The sequence below is a fragment of the Phaenicophaeus curvirostris genome, chromosome 25 (genome assembly GCF_032191515.1).
Source record: "Phaenicophaeus curvirostris isolate KB17595 chromosome 25, BPBGC_Pcur_1.0, whole genome shotgun sequence".
In the NCBI taxonomy this organism is placed as follows: Eukaryota; Metazoa; Chordata; class Aves; order Cuculiformes; family Cuculidae; genus Phaenicophaeus; species Phaenicophaeus curvirostris.
The window spans coordinates 264,302-286,041 of NC_091416.1; the positions used below are offsets into that span (position 1 = coordinate 264,302).

Here is a 21,740-nt window from a genome sequence, read left to right on the forward strand (position 1 = left end):
TGAAGATGAATTCACCAACAGCTGAGGTCAACCTAAAACGTGACTGTAAAACCCGTGTGCATTTTGGCTTATTCTCATTTAAAATAATAACAGCGATGGCTCGAGTTTACTCATGGCCTTGAGAGGACCAAGAGAGGGAGACAAAGAGCCATTTGTACATGCCTGTGTCCACTCCCATGGACTGTTACAACCCCATCCCTGACATCACTACAAAACCCTTTCTGCGGACACTGCCCCTGCATTCTGCGGAATCACACCAGATTAAAAGAAAAAAATCATTAAAATGAATTTAGAATCCTCAAATCACAGAATGTTTTGGGTTGGAAGGGGCCATAAAGGTCATCCAATTCAACACCCCTGCAGTGAGCAGGGATATCTTCAACTTGATCAAGTTGCTCAGAGCCTCATCCAACCTGGCCTTGAGTGTTTCCAGCCACCACCTCTCTGGGCAAACTGGGCCAGCATTTCACCACCCTCAGTGTAAAAAATAATGCCTAATATCTAGCCTACACTTCTCCTCTTTTAGTTTAAAACCACTACCACTTGTCCTATTGCTACAACTTGTTCACAGACTTTTGCTTTTTAAAGCTTGGTAAGTCCCCAGTCAGGTTTGCTACTCAGTTACACAATCAGACCTGCCGGCACCAAGGAAAATGATTTTGCAGTCCCCTTTTGGTGGAAGGATTAAAATAAAAATGGCACGTGAATGCTACAAAAGACTGTCATAAACCTACAATCTCTTTTTGGGAGGAGGATGCTTCTATCAAGTCCTACTGACTGCAAGGGTAGGGTCTGCTCCCCCCAGATCTACCAGCATCTGTTTATTCAGTGGTGCGCAGAGTATTCGGACCTTAAACACATCGAGTCAAATCGGCAGCGGGTGTAAATCAGCACTGCTTCAACCAGTGGCGCAGAGTATTCGGACCTTAAACACATCGAGTCAAATCGGCAGCGGGTGTAAATCAGCACTGCTTCAACCACAGTCGATAATGTTTCCTTGATTAACCTCAGACCAGCTTCCAGCTCCAACATCTTTGTAGCGTTGCCATAGGAAAAGTTTGCAACACGTGAACAATCCTGTGCTTTCATAGCTTATTCCTATCTTGAGGGAATTTTCTTTTATCACTGCTTATAAGCAGATTGGATCCGTCTCTTGGCGTGTAGAAAGTCTGTGCTTTGGGCTCTGCAATCCACAGACCTGGAGACACAAGGCTTTTTGTTTTCTGCTGGGTATTCAAAAAACCTGGAAGATGGCTGAGCGTGTTAAGACACCTTTGATAGGAAGTTCCGACCCACCCAAAATCGGGGCGGCCAAGCCAAGCAAACAAACAGCCGCTTGCTGACATCTGTCAGAGAAGAGTCACCAAGGCAGGCTTGAAGGACAGAAAAGCCATGGCAAGAAGCTTCCGCTGCAAAGGATCACAACCCTCCAACTTGAGGAATACATGGCTGGAAGCTGCCAGGCTGCTGTGCTGTTAAGAGCGGTCTGTTTCAAATGCTGACTGCCCATGGAGTTACAACCCCTTTTGCTACCCTTGCTCCAGTTCCCTGTCCAGCCCTTGGAGTCCTGCGCCAGATCAGTGGGTTACTCTCTGCACCTCCCTTTTCTTTATGAGGTCCAGCTCCACTGATGGCCACAAGAGTCCTCAGCTCTGGACTCAGAGAGTGTTCTCTCATATGTCTGCACAGTTTCAAGATCCACGCTCTCCAGAGGGCTCCTACCTTCCTCCACTAGCAATTTTGGTGGGAGGTCTGAGGATTCTTAGAGCCACATATGAAAATCTCCTGGTGCTCAGGTTGCTTTTAGTTGCGTGAAGCACGAGGATAACAGCAAAGCCAACAGTCCCTCACCAGTTCATTTGCAAGCAGGGCTTGCTTGCCCTGCAGAAGCACTTGCTTTTATCTGCTGTCCCTTTCCTCACTGTCTTTTGAAGAGGCATCCGCCATTGTAGGCAGGCCTTGTCTTGATCTACGTACTCCAAGCCCTCAAACCATCTCCTCTTCAGTCCTTGCTGATACTCCTGTGAGTCAGCCCCCTGCTCCTAGACTTGCATACCACAGGACTTTCAGCACCAGTGTCACAAGCAGTAGAAATTCATAGCGCTTTAAGGTGGGAGTGATATATTTGCCAGTGGAAATGGGGTCCTTATTCTTTCTACATGACAATGGTAAAAAATTAAAAAGCCAGAAAAAAACCTCAAGAAAGCAGTGATTTAAAGAAACTCTATAATTAACTGAACTTCTATGAAATATGAAGGCCTGGGAACCAGAAGTTTAATTGGTCATGCATATGTGGTCTGTTTAATGCTAGCTTGACCAAACAGTTTTTATCTCGTAGCTGCCTGGACGTGGCGAGATGAGCAATTAAAAAACAGTAATTCAAGAAAGCAGGAGAATACCTGGTAGCCCAGGGAGCTCCTTACCTGCCTGTTAAAGTCCAGCCCATTCTGTTCATTCCCTACAATGAAACAAAAAGAAACATATCTCAGTATTAATGACACACAGCATTCATGTAAACTTTCCAGAGCTTAGAACACTCTTAACCAAAGACACACTGTGAGCCCAGCCCAGTTTACTGCAAAAACAAAGAGAGGAGGAGGAGGAAGGTGGAGTCAATGCAAAAGCAACGATGGAAGTATGAAGGCAGTTTTTGCAGCTTTTGGTGGTCTCAGCCTTTGCTGAAGTGCTTCTGCCTGGGAGATACTGGGCCAGGCAGCAAGGCTGGGGGAAAACTCACTGACTGCAAGGGAGATTCCAGCAGAGGTGAACTGGAGGACGCCACAAATCTCCAGGGAAATCCAGGACCAAGTCACTCTACACAACACAGGAACTAACTGTGGGAGAGGCTAGCAAGCAGGTGGCCGCGGCTGTTAACCAGGGATCTTCAGGAACCGTGTGGCACTGAGTAATTATGGGATATCTAAAGGAACAGAGGGTGCCGTGGGGTTGTGCTTAAGAGGCGTCTCCTTGATTCCAAAAGAGATTGGCAGGCACGGGAGGAAAATCAGACAGGTTTCAGCCTGAAGGTACCTCACAGGCCCTCACTCATTACCCTTTGATGATAAACATCCCCCCCCATCACACCTGCCAAATTCATCAAGAACATCACAGAGGAAAGTTTCTACTCTCCACAGATATGAATGCTTTAAGGGATTCCACGAAGCCTCTTTAGTTGCAAAGGCAACCCCAAGAAACCCCTTCCCTTCTCTTTGCGATCCATCCCCTAAATAATTCTCTTCCAGTCCAACTGAATGATAAATAGTCTCAAATTGTTCACATCCCACCAGCTCCAGTCCCCAGGGCTTCCTCCTCCCGTTTTTTTCCAGTATAATGTTCCCATAAAGCATAGCCCATGCCCTGTGATCTGATCAAGCTCCAACACATTGTGCTTTTCGGTAGTTCATATCTCTCTTGCAAAATGTTGGAAAGCGGTTAATGGGCTGTACAGGCAGACGTGTGAGCCCAACTCTCCCACTGACTGGCTTTCTTCAGCTGAACAATCCTCTACCTTGATCTCACGTGCAGTTTTTCAGCTTGCACTGTACACACAATACTCCCTGGTGAATCAGCACGGTTCTTTGAAATCATCAGGGGAAGCATGCTTGGTACAATTATTCATAGATGGCAAAAATATTTTAGAGTCAACGATAACAACTTCACGGCACCCTGTTTCTCTGCTATCTAGAAACAGCTCTGGCGATTTAATCTGCAGCATGTTAAAAGCATTGGCTGTGGAACCTGAGCTGCCTTTGTTGCCCTTGTTAGGCTGAGCTGTAGGTCTTTCCCTGTCAAACCATACCAGAGCACTACTTCATAGCAGAAGGAGCCGTTGCACCCTGCTCTCAAATCTTCTCTAACATCTCACCACCTGCAACTCAACTCAGGCCTGGTGCTGCACCTTCTCCCCAGCCTGTCTGCATTTCTGCTGTGGCAAAGCAACAGCATCGGCTGTGGAACCTGACTTGTCTTTGTTGCTCGTGTTAGGCTCAGTTGTAGATCTTCTCTATCTAACATCACCAGAGCACTATTTCACAGCAGAACAAGCTGTTGCCGCCACTCTGACATCTTCTCTGTCTTTTCACCACCTGCAACTCAACCCCAATCCAGTGCTGCATCTTCTGCCCAGCCTGTCTGCTTTGTGCTAGAGCCTGCCCTTGCTTCCTGTCTTCCTCACGACCTGCTCCTCAAAGCCTTTTCTCTTCCCAATCTCAGGTCTTTTATCTTCTTCCATGCAATTCCCTAGTCTGCTACAACCTCCAACTTGCCACGTGCCTCCTGTACCTCTTGCTGTAACTATCTGCTCCCTGACCACCTCTCTCCAGCTGCTCCCGCCCGAGGAATTTGTTCATTCATTGCGTTCCAGCTCTGTGCCCCAAGAGCCAACAACTGCACACATAACGATGGGAATGCTGATAGTGTTAATAGATGATCGCAATCAGTATCCACACACCTGAGCAGGACTGCGTGAGGATCTTCAAGGCCTGGAGTTTCTAGCTTTGAAACCCACAGTGGGAGGGTTGATGCAATCTAAAGGCAGTAGCTAAAGGGAGAAAAGCTGAGGAGAAGCGAAGGAGGAAATAAAGTTCCTAGTAGCTAAAATAGAACAGGAAGGAAAAGGTAGTCCTCAGGTTTCTTGTATACAAGAGTTTCACTTATGTTCAGATGAAGCATGTTGATGAGGCAACATTCAAAGACCTCGTAGGAAAACCCTAGGTCCCATTGGTGACGGCTCTGAGTCGCTATCATACACCCCAAAACTTGGAACTTGAGCTGCACCGCTGGAACAACTTCACTCCACATCGCTACCACCAGGCCCAAGCTCTCTAGCCCATTCATTCCTTCGCTTCCAAGCTTCCCATCCCTCACTTTGTCCTCCCTGCACAAGCACATGCAGCTGATGGACTTCTACCTTTCTTTTCCCTTCCTCTCCCACAAAGCCAGACACAGCTTTCTTTATGTCCTAGCCTCTGTTTTCTTGCACATCCCACCACAGATCAAGAGGGGTGTTGGGGAGCACCTCAGCCAGGTGTTTTGTGACAGAGGAGCTTACTGCAAATATACATGGAGACTGACATTAACTCAGTTGCAGCTTGGGCGTCTAAGTCTGAGATAGCTGCCCCGGAGCTGTCTTGGTAGACAGTGAGGACAAATAGGTACCTCCAGAGGCCATTCATCTGACTATCTTAGACACCTATCTTAAGTTGAGATGAATGGCCCTCTGGAGATGAACATTTCTCTTTATTGACTACAAAGTAACCTGGGGCAACTACTTCAGTCTTAGATGTCCAGCAGTGAGATACTTAAAACTGGGCGAGGTGATTTCTGCTCCCAGTGGTTATGTAAATGGGAGCCGGATACACAAATCTCTGCAACTTCTCAGCAGGACTAGCGAGCGTTTGTGCACAGATCTATTTGCAAACAAATCCTGTCTCTTTTGATTTCAGTGAAAGCTTGTGTTCAAATAAAGTCTAAAATTATTCCAGCTGCAAGCCAAGGTTTGGGTATGATACGGACAATAACTTCTCTTTCAGTTAAATCCATAACTTTCCTTAAATGTTAAAAATAGACTCCATTTCCTCCCAGTTCTTACCAACATCAGGCCTCACACCAATGTAGTAATTTCTCTCCTTGCTGTTCAAACAACAAGGATGTGGACTTTAGATTTAATCTTTTCTAGCTCCAGGAGATAAAAAAGAAAGAAAAGTGTAAGTGGCAGCAGATTCTCGGCTGCTGCAAGCAGTCGGAACTCTGCTAATTCTAATGGAGCTTCACAGCAGCCAACAACTTGCCTCTTGCTACACCAGCTAGACACAATGGGATGCAAAGTTTCCAGCACCTGCTAGACACAGACCTCCCGTCTTTAAATTGCATCAAACTGGAGAAGCCCTGGGATTTAAATGGAGAAAGGCTGCTTTGAGCCCCTTGCACTATGGTTCCCAGAAGCTTCCCCATCAAAGAAGCCTTCATTCCTCCCTTTATGAATCCTGCCGGACAGGGGGAAGAAGGCAGCGATAAGCTCTGCTGGCTCCCCTCAGCATGGCAGACAAGGACTGTGCTGCTCTCCTTGGTTCACCTGGCAGCTGTTTTGCATAGCACTGGCATCAGATCTGGTGCGAGTTTGCCTGGGGAGGTTTCTCTGGGGATGGGAGCAGCAGAACAGTTCTGGACAGCTTCCCCCCAACCCGCTGCTGTTTCTCCCCCACCCCCCACCTGGAATGCAGCATTTGCTCTGAAAACCAAAGACAGGCGCTCTATCAGAACCAACACAATTCCCACTGGAGGCTGCCGAGCCAGTCCAGCACTTGAGGGTAAAAGCACCATAATGGGAGAAAAGTAAAAGCAAGATCTCATTGTGCCTTCATCATCTTTGCTAGGTGAACACATGCAGCAACACGCAGGTGTCACCACTGAGGAGTGGCAGCTGCTCGTGGCTTTTCACTGAAGGACAAAACGAGGGCTGCAAGCAGGAGGCCAACCTGATCCCCCTTCCCACCTAACTGCACACTTAATTCACACCCAGCTGCGCAGAAGGAACAGGGAATTAGAAGGTGATTTCAATCTTTAACAGGTGCTGGGGAATCCCCATGGGGAATCAGTTTTCTGCTGTGTGCATTTGGGAGAAAAATTCAGAACAGCTGAATGGCAGTGGAGGAACGATGCCAGGCAGACACCAGGCAGGGGATGCAGCTGCCTGGGCTTAGATGTCTGACTTTTAGGTGTCTAATACTGAGCCAATTGCTCTAGGCTCCCTTTACAGCCAGGTAGAGGAAGAAGCAGGCGCTTCCAGAGGGCAATTCATCTTGCCCCCAAGACAGACAGCAGAAAGATGAATCACCTTCTAGAGACACTTCTTTTCATCACTGCCTGTTCAAGGAGCCAGGGGTGAGTAGGTCAGAATTCAGCCTTGAAGTACGAAATATCTAAAATTAAGATTATTCTCACCTATCCTGAAGATTTTAGCACTCTGGCTGATAAAGCACAATGCCATTAGAGGGTGACAAATCAGGCCAGATGCAGGGTGCCTTTCAATGTACATTTTCCAGAAGCTGAGAAATTAACTTGTTCACCTTAGCTGAGACAAGAATCAAATCTCTCACCTCAAAAAACATAGAGCCATAAAATCTCAGAATGATTTAGGTTGGAAGGGACCTCAAAGCCCATCCAGTTCCACCCCTGCCATGGGCAGGGACACCTCCCACTGGATCAGGGGCTCCAAGCCCCATCCAGCCTGGCCTTGAACCCCTCCAGGGATGGGGCAGCCACCAATTCCCTGGACAACCTGGGCCAGGGCCTCCCCACCCTCACAGGAAAACATTTCTTCTTAAGATATCATCTCAATCTCCCCTCTTTCATCAGAAAACCGTTCCCCTTATTCTATCCCTGCACTCCCTGATCAAGAGTCTCTACCCAGCTTTCCTGGAGCCCCTTTCAGTACTGGAAGCGGCTCTAAGGCCTCTCTAAGGCCTTCTCTTCTCCAGTCCAAACAACCCCAACTCTCTCAGCCTGTCCTTGTACGGGATGTGCTCCGTACGTGTGAAGTTAAAAGATTAGCCAAGAGCAGGTAAAGAAAGTGTGGCAACAATCACTAAAGCTATAAACAGTACTTGACCCACATTCTGAAAATGAATCAAAAATGTCACCTGCACTGAGAAGGATGTGGTTACATTAAGCAAAAAAAGATATTCAGCACCAAATACCCTCCTCAGGATTTCAACTCACTTCTGAGACTCAAGTAAATACCAAGTCATAGCCCTTATGCTGCTGTTCCCAGCATGCAGAGCAGAGACTTCTCCAGAACAAGCAGGAAAATCCCTGGGTGGTACGAGCTCACTGAAATCACCTTCTCTTCATTTTAGTAGCTGCCCCTGATTCCCTCCAGCTGCATCCAGTGGCCCTGGGAAGCAGAAATGAAGCTGAGCAGATACCAGTCAGTTCCCTTGATCCTTAAGTGTTCTCCTACAATGCTTGCCATTCCAAAGACTGACCTTAAGAAGTGGTTTTTAACGGGAGCAGGGGAATGTGTGAATGGGATAGGGAGCTTTCACAGGATATTCATGTTAACCATTTGCTCTAAAGACACAAACAGACCAACTCAGGGCATCAGAGCATCTTCATGAGAAAGTTAAGGCTGGTTAGCAAGAAAAGTGAATCTGTGCTGACTCAGACAGCTACAGACTTCAGGGGAAGCTTTCACTGAAGTCTTTCATTTGGGTGGAAACCCCTGGGTTATGAAAACACCTTTCCTTTGTCAGCAGTGCCTCAAAGAAACCTAGCTTCTAGCCCCACTGCAGCTCTGGGTGCAATACGCCCTTCGTGTGGGGCAGGGAGCGGGGGGAGAAAGCAGGACATCGAGTGTGGGAGACTCGGACAGCTTCCAGAAGGAAACCTGAGGGCAGAAGTTGTTCCCACGGAAAACATTTCACCTGCAGGTGCTGGGAGAGGGCAAGTCTCTTCTCTTAGACCAGAGGCAAGAGGCAGATCAGACCAGCTCTTCCTTTGCCCCTCTAATTCAAGTCAAACCAGCCTTTTGTTCCCCTTTCCCCTCCCCATCCTTTTTTATCCTCTTCCATAATGGGATGTTTAAGAAAAAAAAAAAATAACCCAACCTCAAACCCTAATCACCTTCATTTGAATTTCAAATATTCCCCTCCTGGCCTCCCCCACACCCCAACTGACTCGGAGCTGGGAATATGGAAATTTCTTCTGCTTGCCTTAAATGTGGCTGTGCTATGAAAATCATCAGCCTTATGCAAATCTTGAGCAGCCCTGATTGCCATAGCAACCAGCTGTTTCCAGCCCGACTGCTGCTGCTGCTTTTATTTATTTGAGGCTTGTCCTGGGGCTCTTCATGGCTGCAGGGGGAAAAGACAAGAGAAATCCTGGAGGCTTTGAGGAAAGTCTCATGAAGGAGAGCTGGCCTTGGAAAGCAAAGGCGTGGCCAAGGATTAAGGCGCAGTGTGGGGCCAAGAAAGACCAAGTTTCCTCAAAAGACTCTGGCCTGGCAATGTGTTTCCAAGCCTGATCAGAAAAGGTAACAGCAAAAGAATAAAGCTCAGGCTGTGCATCCCTCACCTTGGCTGCAACACAGAGCCCTTGTGCATCACACAGCATAGCTTGAGCACCCCCCAACTCATCTCACATGAGCCAGTGTGCTGCTCAGTCTGACATCCCTTGCTTGTGCCCATTTCCTTTTGCCCAAGTTAGAAGCTGATGGGTGCAGAGGTCAGAGCCTGCCTCCCCTATTCCAGCATGAAATATCATGTCTAAAAGAGACCTTGCACTTATGGTTGGAATATGATAAACAACAGCCTTTGCAGACAGAGCCCAGCTGAGATCAGGCTCTGTTCTGCCCAGGGCCAAACCCACCCCTGCGGAGGATAGCACCTGCATCAAAGAGCTTTCACCTGGCAGAAAGGTGGAAGAAGAGAACAGGACCCTCACTTTGGAGCTGAGGAACAGAGAGAGACTTCATTTTGTACAGGGAGTGTGTGGCAGAAAGGCAGACTGAAACAAGGTCTCTGTTTCTCCATTTGTGCTGATATGGATTTAATGCAAAATGCACTGACATAGAAGCTGGAATACTAGGAGGATCTTTAACTTGCGTGGGAAATGTCAGTATCCAGTTTTGGAGCAGCCCTTGCTTTCTCTAGTTAAAGCTGTCCCTGCTTCCGCAGGGGTGTTAGACAAGATGACCTGTAAAGGTCCCTTCCAACCCAAACCTTTCTACGATTCTGACCTCCATTGCTGGGGGACCTTAATTATCTCGCAGCAGCAGCGGAGGAAGATGCCCCACACTGGCATCTTTCCATGGGCGCAAGTTGAGGATGCAGGGCAGGGAGAAGAATAACAAAAAGGGACACTTTGCAAGACCGTAGGAGCAGATGCATCATAGCTCCTTGCCATTTTAATTTTCTTGGCATTAAAGGAAAGACTCTTTCTTACCCTTAGAGAAAAGATACCTGCTTTATTGCTCCCTAACACAGCCAGATAGGTTACCCAAGCCATGAGGGTTAGATAACCTTGCTGCCATCACCACCAGAGTCAGAAATAGGCCAAGAACCCAGCTTTCTGTCTCTGTGTGCCTTCCCCATGAAACCACTCTCCTCTACCTGGCTGCTGCTCTTCCAGATCGCAGACCCGAACCAGCTGCGTGAAGCTGCCGGGTCAGGCAACCTCCTGTGTCCCAGGGAGTGATACCAGCTGCTCCCAAGGCAGTGATAACGCTGTAGGGCTGTCCTATATTGCACCCACACGTACACACCCCAACTCCTCTCCCCATGTGCTGGGATGCCCATCGCACACCCCACCCTGGGCTCCTGGCAGGCCAGCCAGTTCCCCGTGGTACAGGGTGGGGAGGGAAGATGTTCCCAGCGCCTGCAGCTATTCAGTTACCTATGGTTGTGTTTGAAGAGCTTCCCTATCGCCCTTTTGTTAAGGCTTTGGCTTCCCCCCCATAGCCTCAACAGATGAAATCAAAGGGAAGTAGCTTTGCTTGGTGTAACCTGTTTTGATCAAGCAGATAAGCGGGGAACAAGTGTCTGACACAAACAAACAGACAGACAGAGGCAAGTCCCACCTCAGCATTTTGTTGCATCAGATACAGAGGGCTTAGATAAACCACAAGAAGGGGGAGATCTCTGCCTCTCAGCCTGAAGACCAGGGGCGACACTCGGCAGTGCCAAGCCCCCACAGTTCCCATAAAAAAAAAAACAACCCAGAACTTGCTGGCATGGCTTTCATCAGTTTAAAAAAGATGAAAAGAGTTTACAGGCTAGCATAAAACTCACGGTTGTCATTACCCCCCATGGAGTCAGCAGGATCGCCTGCAAGCTAAGCGTTAAACCACACGGGAAAGGGCAAAGAGGGTGCTTGAACTAAAGAGATGAACCAGTGCTTGGACTGGGACTGACCTACGTGGCTCTTGGGTGATGTGGGAGGACAATCCAGCCTGCTGCTGTCGTGGGAGAAACTCATGCCTGTTTCCCCTCACATGTACTGTGATAGAAAAGGCAGAGTTTAAAGGAGGGATTAAGAGTCATAGGACTGGGTGGGGTAGGTGATATTAATTATGATTTTTTTCTATTTAAATCATGGCTTTTTGTAAAATACCAAAATTTCACTACACCCATTAAACATGGAGGGGATGGAATCAAGGTGTGGTTAAAAAAAAAGAAAAAAAGGAAAAAAAGCTTAGCTTTTCTCACCTCATTAGATGAACAATTCTGAAAATTCTCTCAAAAAAAATAAGAAAAAACCCCACAATTATTTCAAACACTTTCAAAGTAAAACAATGCCTCAAATAACCCTTTTTTCCCCCTTTCAGCCTAGAACTGGCGGAGATATGAAAGGAAGAGATTATGCTTCTGCTACTGACACTTCCCATCAGATCTTTAGGCATCAGTTTGAGATCAAGGGCTTGGTTTACAAAAGCATTTTGGCACCCAACTCTCTCCAGTATTTTTTTTTTTTCATTCTTCTTGGAGCCAGTTTGCATCTTTTGGTGATGAAAGGCCTTTGTAAACCTGCACCTAGAACGATTTCCATTCTTTATAAGCTATAATGGTGTTCCTTTTATAACTGCCCTCTTGTTTGGGGTCAACAAGATTCGTGGGGAGCTATGTGGATTGGTCCAGTTCATTAGGAAATGGGTCTTCAATTAATGACTCACTGGAAAACAGATTTTCCCACATGAAGCTAGTAAACAAAACACTGAACTAATAGGTGTTGCAGTAAATATTCCTCTCACAATGCGTATAAGGGAAAATAACAACTTCCAGGGAAGTTCAGTACAAAGAGCTTTGTTGTTTATAAACAAAATGGTCAGAAAGAGGAGGGAAAAAACCGAACAACAAGAATGTGTAGAGGTTTTAGGTAGAGCATAGAGGAAGCCCCTCCACGGGCTGGGGTGATGTGCCAGGTTATAACCTGAGTTAGACCGTATAAGAGCGTGATCCTAGCCTGGCCACTCTCTTCCTGGAGCCCCGTATGGACCAGTCACCCCAAGAAGCTCCCAGCTCCCTGCTGTGCTTCTCATCATCGACTGGTCTCATGTGGTGAGCTGTAAAGATCTAGAAGACATCAGCCAGCCACGAGAAAGAGAATAATTGGAACAGGTTCCTTGTATCAGTCCTCAGGAAAGTGTCACTCTTTGGCAAATTAAGATCTACTCGCTCTGATTTCCCGCTTGATTTGAAGGGTCCTAGAGTAGAAGCCGTTGCAAACGTTTTTGTTATTTTAAAACGAATTGACTTCACTTCTCTGCTTTCTTTTCTCAATTACCACTTGAAAGAGGTGCTACAGGTAGCACAAATGGCTGTCTGGGAAGCTTAAGCTGAAAAAACAGTTTTTTACCCAGTCAACTGTGGTGACAGTTTCTCTCCTATTTAACACTATTGACCACAGCACCAGCAGCCAGACTCCCACTGCATTTAGTATCAGCCAATACCAAACCCAAACCCGACTCTCTCAATAACACACCCTTCCCTAATCTTGATTCAGCTTTGTTATCCATCAGCTCTGGGTGCCAAAATGCACAAAACGGTTCAGGAGGTTCTGGTTCCCGATTTAAGGCCCTGTAACAGCTACCAGGGTTTTAGAAAGAGCTTGGGAAGCTGGGTATGTGTTTGTTGTGAAGCAGCTTGGAAGTATTTATCTCAAAGAACAACTTGGGGTCACCAGAAAGCCCTGAGCAGAAGCTGACCTGATCAAAGTCAATCAAAGTTCATGGACATGAATAGAACCGGACTTAATCTCTGCCTTAGATTATGTCAAATAACCCAGTCTAATAGCTAAGAGCACAGAGGATTTCAGTCCTCAGTGTATGGTGTAAATAAAGGGGTAGTTTTAGTCCCATTAAAGTATTGCCAGGTTCCTTGGCTTTTCAAAGATCTCAGTTTTCTTGAAGTCCTTTCAAATGACAAAAGTAAGAGACAAACAATAAAATCGCTCCATGTAAAGTTTTAATCTGGTGCTACACCTCTCCTCCACCCCAACCTTAGGACTCTTCATTACTCAAAGGAAAATGACTCTTCTACATTGTCTCTGTGAGCTTTAGTTTTAAAACGTGTTTATTTCTAAGTCTATAGAAGAGCCTCATGGTTTCTAATAATCTTAATTTGTTACCTATTTGCCTAATGGATGCTAAAAATATTTGTTATTGCTGTTTATTTTCCTAAAAAGGAATCTGACCACGAGCCTTTGGGAAATTACAGCCTTGAGATCCAAGCCCACTGCAGGCAGTGGCAGTCTGAATTGACACCACAAAATACAAAACTGATTCTTATGGTGTACGTCACACCTTGTGGCAGAACCTGGTAGGTAACCTGGCAGAAATCAGTGCTGTCATCCTCAAAGGATCACCTGCTCTTCAGCTTTCCCTAATCAAGGAAAACTGGGGCTTCCAGCCGCACAGCAGCAAGAGTTGGAGCTGCTTTCAGGTGGGAGTAGCAGAGATGAGAAACCCAATCATGCTTCAAAGACAATGAGCAATAAATTTTTGCTGGAACTACCTTACTGGATTTGATTATCCCCCAAGTTCCTCCCATTTTTTTACATATACATGGTCAAAGAAATGGGAGTTTTGTCTAGGGAAACATTCCTGACAGAAACCCTGTGAAAAATGAAGAGCTGTTTGGGCTACACCGAGCAGACCAAGACTATTTCAATGGCATTGTTCCTTTGGCAAGACCTGAGTGTATTTCCATGCTAAAATCACGGAGACCATTACTGAGACACATGGTGGTTCACTGCAGTTGCAGAGGCATCTTGCATGCTGATCAAGATACGAACGCAATCCTAGCCCAGAGCGCATTCTTGATCAACTCCCAGGTTGGTTGGAAGCCGCAGTATGGCAGCAACAGGAGTCAAGCAAAGCACAGAGAGAAACTTCCAGCACCCATGCCCCCCTTTTCTTTCTCCTTCCTCCTCGAGTTCCTTCGCTGCCCCTCACATTCCATCTGGGACCCTCCTTACCTGTCTCCACCTGATCGGGTTCATGTCGAGTATCTGTGGAATCTGCCGCATCACCACTCATCTTGATCTCTGGAAAAGGAGGCACAACTGATTTTAATAACAGGTCACAGTCCCAGGCAACAGGCACATGTGGCTTCCACTAACAGCACAAATGAATGTGTAATTATAATAAACCATCAGACTTTCAAATTTCTGATTCCTCAACATACAGCCACTAGAATATTCATCAGCTCCGAGGATGCACTTTCCCTCCTGTTGCTCTTTGCATCCCTCCCTTATTACCTCTCCCAGCCTCCCATCCCGTCCCCCCTGCCCAATTTGCTGTGGACCTTTCTCATCATTCCTCTCCCAAACAGTGGAGGAGGTGTCGTTGAACAACTGGGAGCCCTCCTAGCCTCTAATCTGAGCTTTAAGCAGGTTTCCCAAGCCAACTGACTTGGGTTGACACTGTCCTCCACCACACCTGTAGAGGTAGGGGCTCCCTCCTAGCTTCCTCGTCCCTCAAGACGGGTGCTTGGTGCTGCACAAGCACATGGTGGGGCGACCATGTACAGAGCAAGGTGCTCTCAGAGAGGGAAACAAAGTCCCTCTGGCTTTGCTTCCGTGCAAACTCAACTTGTTTTTGTCAACACACCTGACTCCTGTTTGCAAACTACTTACTCTGCTCTCCCACACTCACACCCTTCAACCACGAAGCAGCTGCCTTGCTCCAAAGCTCTGTCCCCAACCCAAGAGCAAAAAGAGTGTTTTCCCATCAAGCCCCTGCAGATCAGCCCCTTCCCCCCTCCTTATCAATGCCAATAAATGCCATTTACCCTTGAAGTGATGGCTGCCACCACACCCGGGGCCACGTTCTCCTTCAGGGACAGCTGAAAGAAAAGGTGGGAATTGTCAGCTTTACACTGGATTGCTCACCTCCCCCTTAAAAGAGATGAAGTAACACACCAGTGAAAGAAGGAAGAATATCTATTCAAATTCAGATGGATACCCCTCAGCTCTTCTACCTTTTGCATGGGAATTTTAACTCTTTCCAGGCTAGTGGGGGGGGGAGGAGAGTATTAATAATTTTTTTATGAAGACCCAACTGTTTTGCATATGCTTCCTGCAGCCAGTCCCAGCCACAGAAGTCATACGATTTGCATAGGGGAATAACAACAGCATGGAAGCTGGGCCAGTGTTTGCTGTGGTTTTGCTGGAGTAGAAAAGGCAGGTGAAAGCCTTCTTAAAGGCATCATGCAAACCTTTTCCGCTTTCCTAGATGTGCCTTGTACGCCTTTGAGGACAGGCTGAGAGAGTTGGGGTTGTTCGGCCTGGGGAAGAGAAGGCTCCAGACAGACCTTAGAGCAGCTTCCAGTCTTGAAAGGGGCTCTATGAAAGCTGAGGAGGGGCTCTTGATCAGGGAGGGCAGGGATAGGATGAGGGGGAACGGTTTTCAGCTGAAAGAGGGGAGATTGAGATGAGATCTTAGGCAGAAATGTTTTGCTGTGAGGGTGGGGAGGCCCTGGCCCAGGCTGCCCAGAGCAGGGGTGGCTGCCCCATCCCTGGAGGGGTTCAAGGCCAGGTTGGATGGGGCTTGGAGCCCCTGATCCAGTGGGAGGTGTCCGTGCTCATGGCAGGGGTGGGACTGGATGGGCTTTGAGGTCCCTTCCAACCCAAACCATTCTATGATGCTATTTCCAAACAGCCAAAAGCATGAGGAGAACCCTATGGGATTCATACCTACTCCCCTCCGTCACTCACAGTAAAGCAACCAGCCCTTTCTGTTAATTTGTTCAGGTTTTCCCCCCCACACACTTAAATTTCCAATATGCAAACAGCAAATTATCTGCTTTTTGGTGCAAATTGAACAGCTCTGCTCTGGTTAAAGTTTGAAGCTTTTTTCTTCAGCAAATGAATAAAGGAAAATAAAAATGACAAGGTTTTATGCCAGAGACAGAAACATTCACATACTTCATAAACTTCCTTTCTTTAAGTTCTGTTAATGGGGGAAGGGGGAAAGAAGGGAGAGAGAGAGAGGCGTTGTGGGATTATTATTTTTTCCCCCCTTCAAATAAACCCACTGCAATTAAGACATGAACATTTATTGGGGCTTCTAAGCATTTTTACTGCAGGAAGAGTAATTATCATCAGTTATAAACATCTTCTTGACTTGTAATACTGCCAAGAGACCCTAACTTAGGCAATCTACAAAGCACAAAGTTTTGCTTGCTGCCAAAAAGCACCTTTTAAAAAAAAGCCAAGTTGTTCTCATAAAATAGGGGAAGAAACATCTTAAATTATGTGGAATTTTGGTGCTCACTTCAGTGAGAACATCTGCAAGTGCACAAGAAAAAGCAACACAGGTTTCATTGAATGAAGGAATGAAAGAAAATTATCTCATCCCTAAGACTAAGGGGCTTGTTATAGGCACAGAGCTGAAGAAGGGAAGATGTAAAAGCAAACCCTGAGAAACTTGGCCCCAGGAATGAGCCCTCAGCCCTCTGCCTTTTATAACCTGAGTGTGCGGGAAGGGCAGGAGAAATTGCAGCTGTGGTGTGATTACATATCACAATCACATGCTAGCCCTCAGTTCAATTCCCTCCTCCTGGAGTCAAGAGATAACAAGGTTCCCTGTGATTCTCTCATACCTAGAGCAGGAGAATTTCATTTTCACAAAGATTAAATTGCCTCTCATGAATGTACACATATTTATTACATTTTTATTGCATAAATGTAATAACTTTAATTGTAATGAAGATTTTTTTAATGTAATAAAAGTTTAAATATCTTGGGTGTGGAAAAGCCCTAACAACCCAGGAAGAAAAAGAAACCCCTTTTAACCAAAGTGCACTGATATGAACGGTTTGGGGCTGGCTGGCTTTTTTGCATCTACGGACAGCAGCGCAGCACCAGTTGTCATCCAAGGGGTCCTTGAGATCAAGGAGCAGACATCCAGAGGCATTACTTTGTAATATGACATAAGCCAAAGGCAACACCTTATTATTGATACCCAGAAGTCTTCCACTATAAACCAGGACAGAGTGATGCATCAGCCTTTGAACCCCTACCCCATCTGACAAAACATCTCAAGACAGACCAGGCTGTGAGACTTTGAGTCCAGATGAACACAGGCTCCACCATCCATTTTTTGAGGTTGGCAACGTACAGAGAAGAAGCAGGCTAGTAAAAGAATCTCTGGGAAAACTCATTCATCCCAGGACTGCTTAAGTCCTGACCACAGACCCATTAGGAGCTGCCGCTGTGGCCTGGGCCATATTAAAAATGTGCTGCTGTACCTCAGCTTGCAAACAACCCTGGAGTAAAGGTAGTCTGGTTTGTTCACCCAGACCAAAGAAACTACACCAGTGCAGACACTTCTCCAAGGATGTATCTGCATCTATATTTTTGCTGAAACAAACGGTGTCAGCAAATAAAGCTTTCCCAAGCCCTTATACCTGGTGTTGTTCAGGCACGGGTACCAGGGTGAACCAGCCTGGTGGCTTTAAAAGGAGAAAAGAAAGCCTGTGGTTAGGGCAGGAGGAACTCAGCTGTCTGAGACCTGGACCCTATTGGATTTTCTGTGCTTTATGTGCCCAAGCCCCTCTGGAGACTGCAGGAAGGTGGGATATCCAAATGCCTGGGGAGAGGTGGTAGTATGTGCCAGGGAATGTGCTGCTGCAGGGAAGCCCTCTTGGCCAGCAGGGAGGAGAGCGTGAGGATCTGTAGCAGCCCACCCTCACCTTGCACGCTGTGTCTTCCCTGAAGACACAGGGAAAGAACAGAGCACAGCTCTGCAAGGCCTTGCTGGTTGAGGACCCCAGGACTGAACTCCCTTTGCACAAGGGTGAACAAACACCCTCCCACCAGCGCTGGGCTCTGGCACACCAAAGTGGTTGAGCTCAGGTTGGTCTCCCACCCTCTAAAAAGACTGCTTCAGTCTTAGACCCTCCTGACAGGGTAGGATGATTTGGAAGCATGGGAGTTCAGCATGCAGGTACTGGCCAAGTCCTCCCTGGGAGCGATGCTACTGGCTTTGACAGAGGGCACAGTATCGATTTTGGGAATCTTCTCATGAAGAAAGAGTCGCCCACAAGCAAAGCAGATGGGTGGATAGGAGCCTGCGGGGGATGCATCCCTGAGAGACACCACACACAAGCACACCCATGACAGGTGCTCAGACTAGTCAGGCTCACACGCTGAGCCAAGACCATGAGCCTCCCGCATCCCACAGCCTCTCCTCACGGCTGGCCGTGCAATGCCAAGGGCTCCCCGGCTGCCCGCTCTGTGGCTGGTCCAGAGAGCCAGCCTACTTGGTAAGGTGCCGACCAGCCATGGAGGGACTGCTGGCATTCCAGAGCCATGGGGAGGCTGCAACGTAGCCATGGAGTCAAGGCTTTCACCACCTCTGCCGGCCCACAGCAGGCTGATTCTGTGTTAGGTGGTGGCATTGCTGCAGCATCTGCCTTGCCCTGCAGGCCTGACTGCGAGCCCACACACAGGCAGGGCCTGTTGAGGGGATGCAAGTACTGGACATGGACCCCAAGGTCTCTCTTGCACGGTGGGACCACCAAACACCCAAGCTTTGCTGCAGTGCACCCATAGATATGCAAAAGGAATGAGCATGGGACAGACCGATGGAAGCATCCACCTACCTTTCAAACCTAGGGACATCGTGCAGCATCTCCTGCTGCGCAAAGCAATGGACACGGGTCACTAGCAGGGCACATGGCTCCCATACTGCCAGTGCCCCTGTCACAGAAGGGCTTCTCAGGGTCTGGACTTCACTCCTGCTGCTGCTTGGCTCCTGCCCCATCATCACCCTCAGCTCTGGCATGCCCATGGATGCAGTCCTTCCCTTAAAGCACGGAGCTTGAGTGCAGAAGCTAATCTCACTCTGTCAAGGCGAGCTGGAGCTCAGCACAGCTCCCAGGGATTTGGCAGTGATTACCCCAGCTAATTGCAGAGGGGAGGTCTCCTCGGAGAAGATGTGAGGCTACCTAAGCTGTACCTCTAGGTCAGACCCTGTGGAAGGAGCCTCTCTGTTTCCAAGTATCCCTGTTCATTCATTCCTCACACAACCCAGCCTCCTGCAGCTCCCTTCTCACTCATTTCTCCCTCCTTTTCCCTCGTTCTCATCTATTTCTCTCAACCCATGTCCCATCTCTCTCTCCCACACCTTCCCACTACCCTTGCCACATTCCTCTGTGAATTTATCCCCTCTCATTTCTCCCAGCTTTATACCAATGACGGAACCCATGGGTCAGGCACTAAATGCCTCTTTTCCAGTTACCCAAGAGACCTCTGTGCTCTGCTCCCCAACCCACGTTAGGGCTGGCAGCATGCTGGGGGAATGACTTGGCTGCCCTGTAAACAGGATCGGAGCAGCATCCATCCCCAGGTAGGAATGTGGGCACTTAACCAGGCACTGGCTGCGACAGCCAACTCCAGCGGGAGAAAAGAGGAGGGAAAGGAGGGAGGAAAGGTCAGAGGAGCGATCCCAGTTCTTGACCAAGTCCACAGTCTCAGCTACGAGGTGAGCTTCAGCCCGATCCTGCCTCAAGTGCTCTTTACCTGCATGCACAGACTCCAGGTTCACCATCCTGCTGGTAGAGGGAAATCCGCGGTGCGCCCAGCCTCCTGCCGTCAGCCCCAGGTTGCCAGGGGCTGCCAGTTTGCCCTCCCTCCTCTGCCACCCGCTGCCTCTCAAACCAGGCGTGGGTCCGCTCCTGAAGGGACCTAGAGCTCCATTGCCTGTTGCCATGCAGGGCCAGGTGAGCATGCGGAGCTGCGCCACGCCTCGCCCCACCTCCGGCTCCCTTGGGTGCCCTGACACCCAACAGCCTGGCGCCCGGCCCATGCAAAAGCATCCATTTGCATATTAGTAACTCGGGAATGGATGAGTCCCTGCAGCGCTACCAGGGCGTGGGGTGGGAAGGAGGGAGGAAGGAAGGTGGTTTGCCCGCCCTTCCCGCCTCAGCTGCACAGATGCACCCCGCAGCACCTGCCTGCTGGGCTGCAAGTGGGGGACTTTGGGGAGGCTCTGTCCTCAACCTGAGATCCAAATTGTCTCCTTGTAGATGGGCTTTTGGCTCTGCCCTTTGCCATGCATGGGCAAGAGGGGCCAAGGCATCGAGCTGGGCTGGGCAGCAGCTGCCAGCACATAGAAAGGAAGGTATCCGAGCTGTGGGAGCAGCCCCTTCACTTCTGCTCCTTCACTTTGAGCCCCTTCTGCCCACTCTGATAAACCCTGGGGTCTGCTCAAAGTGAGCCATGAAAGCAGCCTGTGCAGCTGAGTCTTTGCATCCCCTCAGTCTGGGCTGAACCCGAATGATGCCCTGTGGAACCATCAGCACAAAAAGGGAAGCTGAGAGCAGAACAGTAGCCTGATTTGGCTAAAGACACACAGAGACTCCCCTTTCCTGACTTGTGCTCTGTGCGGTACATCAGTCCCCCAAGAAGAGAAGTGGCAGACAGCCTCTTCCTCCACCTTCTACATTGTTTAAAGCTGCAGTATTTCACTGCCTTACAGGGAAAAAAATCCCCTAACATTGGCTTCCTTGTTAAAAAGCTGCCAGAGGCCAGGTACTCAGCCTGCACTGTGTGTCCTGGTGGGGACCAGCAGTCACCCTGACCGACCCAGTCACTCCCTGTCCATATCTTGCACTATCTTGATGGCTCTAAACACAACCCGGGATGCCTGCGTTAAACATCTGACCTCCAACACTGCTTAAACCCCTCCTGAAAGCGTTAACACACGCAATTGGTAGCTGCCAGGTACAAGCTATCACACATTCATCTCTCCCTGGCTAATTCACGTTCCAGGGCTCTTGGCTTTCCCACATCTTGCTTTCCCTCCTGGAAAGACAGGTTTCTCTGAAGAGATGGGTGGGCAGGCAGGCTCTCCCAGCCTCACCTCCAACCCCGAACTATGTTCTGGGGCTGGACTGGTCAGAGAGAACATCCTCAGGAGAGGGAAAAGCAGTGGGAGGAGAGGATGGGTGCGTTGAATAAAACTCTACAAGGAAAAGGAGGAGAAAAAGAGGGGAGAGAGGGAAAGCAGGGAGGAAGGGAAGTTCCCAAGCCAAACTAACATTTGCAGGATAGGGTGTGAGGGGAGATTTCTGCAGGCTGCGTTTAGTGCTGCTCCAGGAAGCAGAAAGGTGACACGGGGTGGTTTGCACAGGCAGCTTATTTGGAGCTGCTAGAGGGGCTGGACTCCTGCCATGTATCCCAGGCCTGTGGCAGAGCCCCAACCATTCAGACCCTGGTCCTCAGGGCATTCCTTGGCTGTCTTCTAGTGTTTTCAGCATGACCCCCACGTCTGGGTTTTCCCCGTGTTAAAGGCTGACGGGATCAGGTGTCTTCACTGCGTCAAGCATGGGTTTGCTGGTGGATGCCAGCCAGTTTGAAGGGCCTCTAGGGCACAAGAAGAAATGCCCTGAAAAGGCTGGAGACCATGAGAGCTCTCCTTCCCCCCACATCAGAACACCTTTCGAACACCAACTGGCAGTTTCACTTGACACAGCTCTTTTCTCCCTGCTCGTTTTCCCTTGCTTCAGAGCCCAGCAGCCTGCCCAGGAGCTCCAGGGAGGCAGGCTCTCCCCGGCAGCACCTCCAGGATGGGATGCTGGGCAACCTGCATCCCGGGACGCTGTTCCAGCCATAGGCGGGGCCGCAGTGCCCTCTCCTGGACCTGCAGATGCTGCCAAATACAGCCAGGAATCTTCCAGCCACCAGTCCTGCTTTGCAGCTCGAGAGATGATTGGCTTTTTCTAGCTATTATTTTGTAG

General features: G+C 48.6%; 1 protein-coding gene across 1 annotated transcript in view; it reads right to left on the reverse strand.

Annotated features, from left to right (window-relative positions):
• POU2F3 (POU class 2 homeobox 3) overlaps positions 1-19,807 on the reverse strand; it is a 45,770-nt gene extending 25,963 nt beyond the window's left edge. The window contains exons 1-4 of the mRNA XM_069876288.1: positions 19,522-19,807; positions 14,787-14,840; positions 13,972-14,040; positions 2,424-2,458 (exon numbers count right to left, since the gene is read on the reverse strand). Of these exons, the coding sequence (XP_069732389.1) occupies positions 2,424-2,458; positions 13,972-14,040; positions 14,787-14,840; positions 19,522-19,807 (444 nt within the window). The remainder of the gene's footprint in view (positions 1-2,423; positions 2,459-13,971; positions 14,041-14,786; positions 14,841-19,521) is intronic.
• Positions 19,808-21,740: the final 1,933 nt, after the last annotated feature.